The sequence below is a fragment of the Bidens hawaiensis genome, unplaced genomic scaffold (assembly GCF_021521415.1).
Source record: "Bidens hawaiensis isolate Kalapana, Puna unplaced genomic scaffold, B.hawaiensis_p1.1 tig00013988_1, whole genome shotgun sequence".
Lineage (NCBI taxonomy): Eukaryota > Viridiplantae > Streptophyta > Magnoliopsida > Asterales > Asteraceae > Bidens > Bidens hawaiensis.
Genome location: NW_027492200.1, coordinates 500,060 through 507,784, shown reverse-complemented (window position 1 = coordinate 507,784; position 7,725 = coordinate 500,060). Strand labels below are relative to the sequence as shown.

The window sequence follows — 7,725 nt, the reverse complement described above, 5'->3', positions numbered from 1 at the left end:
GATGTAAACAGTACCACGTTAAGCAAGAATATGCAAAAGATATCAAAATTTTAGTTATAAAAAAGTAAAAAAAAACCATGTTTGATGGCAAAGAATGATGTTTCAATTCAAGCACATTAATTTATTTCTTTGTAAAGAGAAAGGGTTGTATGGCATATGAAACTGTTTTCTTCTTGGTGACATTTTGAATGAGTCAAATATAGAGCGTTAAAATTAGTATGGATCGTTGACATCATATCTCAAGAAAATTCTGATAATGAGGGTATAGTTCCAAAATGTTGTTCAAAACAAAAAAAAGGGTGGTTGTATGGCATATGAAAGTGTTTCTTTTTTTAATATATTCATCATATCCATGTGTTTCTTGAATAGCAACGGATTTGGGACACAATGACATGGTTATGGCCTTAATTTATTCATATCAAATAAAAAAACCTAAAACTAATTGAAAAGTGTATAATGTAACCAAAACCGAGCATAGAAAAGAGATTGTGAAACCCCACTAGTCACGTTCAAAAAATATGTTATGGTTTTGTAACATATATACGATATACGTGTAACAATATTTACATGATGCCTTAAGTGTAACGCGCGCAAGAGTTGGCGTCTATAACTAAGCGTAGAATTAGAATATTTATCGGAAATTTATCGCAGTAACAAATTGTTGCTATTTAGTTATGTTATTAGTTTAGTGCTACTCTTAGTTACCACTACTGAGTGTGGTTACAACTAAGCGTAGTTACTACTAAACTATGTTAGTACTGCTTAGTACGTAGTACATCTTATCGCAATTAATTAATTTGTCACTGATAATTAGTAGTAACTTACTATTGTATAGTTGTCATTGTGAGACCAAGTTTCCATTGATCCCAATTACCATTGAACATCAGTAGCAACTTACTATCAATAACTCCATGAGCCTAGGGCTGACATATCGTGTATACCCATACACGATAAGACACGAACACGAAATGTGTAAGCATATACACGACACGAAAAGTTATCGTGTACCTGCATCTCAAACATGAACATGCTACTACCTGGTATGCATGATAAAAAACGATAAAAGCAGAGGCGGATCCAGAAATATTTTTTACAGTGGGCACAAAATGAATCAGGGAAAAAACGGATTGGGTCAACATGGCCGCCCAACCATTCCGATGACCCAAAGCGGAATGAAATATCAAATAAAGTTGTATTTTGGTAAAAGTTAAATCCTAAATCATGTTTTTTTAAACAACTAATATTTCCTACATGTCTATAAGACTAAAATCCCTACAATTTGATTAAAGACCATGCAATAAATTTTATAACTTATTAAATAGAAACACAATATTAAATATATGAACCATCAAAGCCCACATACAATTTGATTAAAGACCATGCAATAGAACCATCAAATAAAAGAAACACAAAATTAAATATATGAACTTTTAATCATATAAGTTGTTAAAGTAAAAAAAACAACTTAATACCTTATAGGAATTCAGTAAAGTTTATTTACTATGGATATTATTTCTTGTCTAACAAATTTACAAAAGGTTATTAAAAAATATAAAGTTAATAAACAATCAAGGAGTCCCCAACAATCAAAAACACAAAACGACAAGTTAATAAAATAAGATTTTCACATAACCCAATGCATCATCTTCACTTCCATCCTAACGCATCATGCAACACCCATTTCCTAACTCCAGTGGCTGGAAAAAGTATGAACAACATTTTTTGAACTTGTTTTCTCTTCACTTTAAGTATATAACCTATTTGTGAGGGTCAAAACGTGTAACCAACGGTGGGCACTAAAGGATTGTTGACTCATTTTAGACTAACGTGTACTTCCAAAATCGACACTCTGGTAGACGGACGGTGGGCACCAGCCCACCCTACTAAAACCCTGTATCCGCCCCTGGATAAGAGTTGTTTAGAAACATATATTTGACAACCTGTTTAGTGAAACAAAAGCCGGAGAGGGAATGTTCGTAAGCGGTGAGTGGTGACGGCTGAGAAACAAAGAGTGAGAATGTTTTAGGAATTTAGGGTTTAGGGTAACTTATATATATATGTGTGTGTGTGTAATAATATAATTATAAAAATTTAACCAAGTACTTTACACGTAAACAGGTATTTTACATGTTTAGACATGAAAATTAACGGGTAAATTTGTGTCTACCTGTTTAATACACGAAACTTGTTAAGAGTTAAGACCTGACCTATTAACTGCTAAAGTCGTGTAGGCACGTGTCGTGAATCCGTGTCTCGTGTATAAATTGCCAACCCTACATGAGCCCCTAGCGAAGGTTGTGTTGTTTGATCTGGCGTCAAAATTTTATTTTGCTTAACGGAGGATGATATATATTAGAAACTGATTATTAATAGTAACATGCTACTAATTACTAGTGGTAACTGTGGTCAGCTCAACTATACCTATCATTGACAAATACTTTCATGGTAAATGCTTATCAACTGGGCCTATCTAATGGTAACTTATATGTCAATAGACAATAGGTAACGTACTTATCAATGATGGAATTTTTGGTCGAGGGTTTTTCATTTACGTCATTTTTAATTATCTACAATTATAATTGTCGTCAACTAAAACATTGTGAGTTTGTGAAAGACCTACTTCTAGTACGATGTTTTCATATATTCTTTCTTACCATTCTCTGTGAATTATCTAGTTGAACTTTCGATGGAACCGAAAACAAGGTTCACAACATAATTTCATAACGAGAATGGGCATGAATGGATCATGAAATTTAAAGCCAGATAAGATAAAATTCTTTTCCAGTTTGCAATAGCAACGTTCTCTTCCTTTTCCAGTTATCTATGTATGCAAGTATGAAAATAAGAGATTCTGTTTGTAAAATTAAATTTGTGAAAAATTTCGACTAGTCCGTCGTCGGGGACAAGTTATAAATATAAAAGATGATAACTTCCATTTGTTAATGATAAATATAACATATGTTATTATTTAATATACCAAAACATTATAGTAAAAGAGAGATGTGGGGAAGACTATGCATATAATTGGACAAGCCACATATTAGTTGTCACCCTTAAATCAACATCCATAGACAAAGTGGACAAGTAAATTCAACGGCCAAGTAGCACACCCATATGGGGTGGACCACCCAACATATATATTAATCGTTCATTCTTCACAATTTTTTTAATTAATCATTTTTTTACTCATGCATATAATCTATAATGCTAAACATATATAGCCTTAGCATTCATTTAGTACACCAATGTGACATATATGCAATTTATGCAATGTTTTAAAAGTCGGATTTCGCTTTACAGGTTCAAGTTTCAAGTCGTGCACAATGTGATAAATAGTGTAATAATTGAAAAATAAAAAATAAAATGTATAGCTTAAAAAATGATATATAGTAAATATAAAGTTTAAAAGTATATAGTCTTCACCTTGGATAAACACATCTTATATACTCCCACATTGTAGCTTAATTAACCATGTTGGTAACAGAAATGTTACATCAACAATTAATATATAAGCACAACGAATATCAATATAATATTATAAGTAGTATAAGTAGTAGTAGTAATAGTAGTAGTATTTAGTAACAAAATTTCCAAAAACAACCTAATAACAATATATTCAACAAGTGTTACATATCATAACAACAAAGAGATTTAAAATCTCTTTATATTTAATAAGAGTTTGTGTTCAATTCTTCAACAAAAACTATGAACTTATATATAAAGAAAATAATAATAGCATTCAAATGTTTAATTACGAAATAATTAAAAAACAATTATAACATTCGCTTTTTCATAGACGGTATATATACATTATTTATATATTAGAGCATGTACAAAGGGCACTAGTGTTCGAGGTCTGAATTTACATGACGGACGACGGATCCAAGGCACGCAAACTCCACCGTTGTGGAGTGAAGTTTGTAGATGGCATGTTTGTGATACAAACCTTGGAACGGAGGTGCAAGGTGGCCCCCACTGAAGTTCATCTCACATACATTTTTTATATATGTAATTTATATACATATATTAAGTATCATTTTAATAGGGTGTATAGAGGTTTATTGTTATGAAAAAAAAAGAAGAGTTTTTAAAAAAAATTTAAAATCTATAGAAGTTTGTTGTTATAGATGCTCTTCATTTCAATTTCATATGAATCTATTATTATAGTATCATCCAAGAAAGTTTTTTATGATAGGCTAGAAAAATCAAAGTGAAAAGACATGCAATAATACAAAACTAAATCCAATACATATCCTAACCCATCCCATCTAAGCCATCTGGGGCCGGCCCACAAGGCCCACTCAGTAATTAGCCTTCAAAACCTTTTTATGGCACATTAAAATCGTCACAAAAGAAACTATATAGAAACTAATGCTTTTCTGTGTGTACCTAATCACTATTTATAAAAATAAATGACTGATTTTGACCATCTACCCTTGTATATAGTTGGTGTTATTATTTTATTTCATGTACAAGGCAAAATGCTTTGATTTTGTTAGTAACAAGTAGGTCACTATATTAGGTGGCCAGAATTGATATATATGTATATATAAGTAATTAATGAAGTAAAGGAACCAAATAATATTCATAAGATAGCTATATCCAGACATCTAAGACCCACAAAATTAGAAAGTGAAATAAGACATCCAAATACAATGAACAAACACAAAAGGGTGATGCCAATAGTAAACAATTGTAGCCCTAATTAATTCATTAAATGTAACAATACCAAATACAAATGATAAATAAATATGGACTCATACTTAAAATTGAAAATAAATACTAAATTTAAACCGTACATATGTGCTAATAAATCATCATGTTATTCGTGTTCTTCGATTCTTGATCAACCTGATCGATCCACAACCCTCGATTCTCGATAATGATCACTCGAGACGTAACATAATTTGCATTATTCACATGATGTTTAAGTAATTATTCGCTTTGCCGATGATGTTGAGATAAATCTCCATGCATGCATTAGAACTTCATACACTATATATTACAAGTTAAAGATTACATATGTTAGCATCTTATCTTACATTTATATAGATTAAAATCGATATTATCGATAATAAATATGTATATATATACCATGATTAATGAAAAGAATTCAAGTTATTGCTGAGAGCAAAACCATTGTCAAGTTTTAATCTTTGCTCATTCACATCCCACAATTGATGTCCATTTCCCTGAAAAAAATAATATATTATTTATATAAAACAAAAAATAATAATAATAAAAATAATTCTATTTGTGACATATCATGAGTTGGAAAGATACCTGGGATAGCATATTTGACATCTGTGATTGTTGAAACAACAGTGAACTAGTTGATGCTGAACCCTCAATCATTTGTGGCAGGTGGCTGTAGTTATCGTTCGTCGGAGCAAAGGTGGCGGCTCCACCGTTGGAACTACACCTTTGTACACTTGGCATGATCGGTAGAACCATGCTACTCATATTCTGTACACATATGTAACATTTCAATAAAACATGCAGTGTCAATATTTTTTTAAAATAAAACTTGAAATTTGTTTTCAAAAACCATTAAATAGAAAATAAAAGAATCTAATTACAATAAAGAGACAGGTAAACAGAAAACAACTTTAATTTATGTATTAATTAATTAATAATTACCTCATCAGGTTTAAGCATGAATGTATCCATATCCACTCCAAAGTCATATAACATAGGATTTACAGTAGCAAGCTTCATTGAAAGAAACTGAAATTTTGCATGGTAATTTATCAGCAAACCAAGTTTATTTTATTTTATTTAACCTAAAATAGCTAAATTTATGTGTACTATAAATTTGGAATATATATATTTATATATACCTCAACTTGATTTTGTAGGGACTGGACATAATTAATAATTTCATCCAACATAAGGGCCTTTCCAGTTACCTGCATTTCAATCAACCCACATGAAACTGTCAGATTATATATTATTGTGATTCTAGTTTATTAATATAAGTCAATCTTTTATAACTAAATATATAAATAATATATAAATAAATGACAAAGACAGAAAGAAGACCAATTACCTTGTCACAACCTGGAACTATGGCTTGCAACAGCTTCATCCTTTCACTTATCTTCTCTCTCCTCACCTGAAAATATATATATTTGTTTCATGTTAATATTATTAAAAAAAATAGGAGGGTATAAATGGAAATTGAAGTATGGGAATGTAGACAATGTATACCCTTTCAGCAAGGCTATGGCTATCAGTAGCTTGGCCTCTTCTTGCTCTAACATGAATGTACTCAACTGCCCCTTCTTCTTTGGAAGAACCACTTTTTTTTGTATTTTTTTTCTTTTTTTCCTTTTGATAATCATTGGTTTTCTTTGGCTTCTTCAGTTTGTTGCTTGTATCCTTTCATAAAAATATTATATCAACATTTACTTTTTAAACAGTTTAGTTAGAATATTTAGCAAATTAAGGGTAATGCTACAGCTACACCATCCCCGTCTGATTTCACACTATAAAACAACCATCCATACTTAGATAGTCGTTTTGAGTAAAAACGTCAAACTTTAAGAATTATTAGTTATATCTGAACGGCCGTTCTGACCATAGGGAGTCAAACGTTGAAAAATATTTGGCCAAAGTGACCGTTTGACCTTTATCTAAACAGTTGTTTAAAACAATGTGAGATATTAGATGTTAGACAGTGTGTGTATAGCTGACCCCTTACACAAAACTTAAAAAGTAATTAGTTAAGTGAAGTATATATACTTTAGATTGAGCTTGATTCAAAGAAGACATTTGGATGTTGTCCTTCCTCTTTTTGGCCAACAACTCATTACCACTCTCAACTTTGTGATGATCAGCAAGAACCATTGACATTGAAGACTCAGGGCTTTGTAACTGGTGGAACTGAGGGAACCATGTGGTGGTATTGGTAGGATTTGGAATGAAAGCAGTTGGATCAAGAAAGTAAGGTTGGTGTTGTTGGTATGAAAAGGCAGACATTTTTTTTAACTTGAAATGGGGTGTTTGGATTTTGGAACAAAAAGATTGAAACTTGATGATTACAAGAATGGAAAAGAAAATGTGGGACTATGATGATCCAGGAGTCCAGGTATATATACAAAATGAGGAGAGAGAAAATAGAAACAACTAGATTGAGGGCCAAAGGTTCCCCATAATGTCTTTAATGTTTATAAACTATGTCAACTATAATATTATTTTGAGTGAAATTATAAATAAGGAAATAAACTGATGATCATAGAGAAGTAGTGGAGGTCAATAGCTGAAAATAAGAAATCATTACTTAGAGCATCTATATCAATATAACGTCAACCCTACATCAAAATATAAACTTTCTTGTTAAACACTAGAAATCATTACTTAGAGCATCTATATCAATATAACGTCAACCCTACATCAAAATATAAACTTTCTTGTTAAACACTAGAAATCATTACTTAGAGCATCTATATCAATATAACGTCAACCCTACATCAAAATATAAACTTTCTTGTTAAACACTAGAAATCATTACTTAGAGCATCTATATCAATATAACGTCAACCCTACATCAAAATATAAACTTTCTTGTTAAACACTTATTATTACTGTATATATAAAGAACTTTGGTGCCGTAAGTGGCCTATCGGGTCACTTGACGGCACCGTATTAGTTGACGAATTTTGTTTTATTAGTTCAGTTATAAACATAATGAAAACCGACTAAACGTTAATTTTTTTGTTTTAG

At 31.1% G+C, this 7,725-nt stretch overlaps 1 protein-coding gene across 1 annotated transcript; it reads right to left on the bottom strand.

Annotated features, from left to right (window-relative positions):
* Positions 1-4,793: 4,793 nt before the first annotated feature.
* LOC143545657 (transcription factor BC1-like) lies at positions 4,794-7,190 on the bottom strand. The gene is made up of 8 exons (XM_077037502.1): positions 6,745-7,190; positions 6,211-6,381; positions 6,050-6,115; positions 5,841-5,909; positions 5,641-5,727; positions 5,284-5,466; positions 5,095-5,192; positions 4,794-4,995 (listed from the first exon to the last, which is right to left on the bottom strand). The coding sequence occupies exons 1-7, from the start codon at positions 6,979-6,981 to the stop codon at positions 5,100-5,102; spliced, it is 906 nt and encodes a 301-aa protein (XP_076893617.1). The 5' UTR covers positions 6,982-7,190; the 3' UTR covers positions 4,794-4,995; positions 5,095-5,099.
* Between the last annotated feature and the right edge of the window lie 535 nt (positions 7,191-7,725).

What these genes read in the sequence shown, in the direction of transcription:
- LOC143545657 (XM_077037502.1), bottom strand. Translation starts at nt 6,981, where the DNA reads ATGTCTGCCTTTTCATACCAACAACACCAACCTTACTTTCTTGATCCA. An exon ending in CCCTACAAAATCAAGTTGAG is followed by an intron (nt 5,728 to 5,840) that starts GTATATATAAAT and finishes GCAAAATTTCAG; the next exon opens with TTTCTTTCAATGAAGCTTGC. An exon ending in TCATGCTTAAACCTGATGAG is followed by an intron (nt 5,467 to 5,640) that starts GTAATTATTAAT and finishes ATATGTGTACAG; the next exon opens with AATATGAGTAGCATGGTTCT.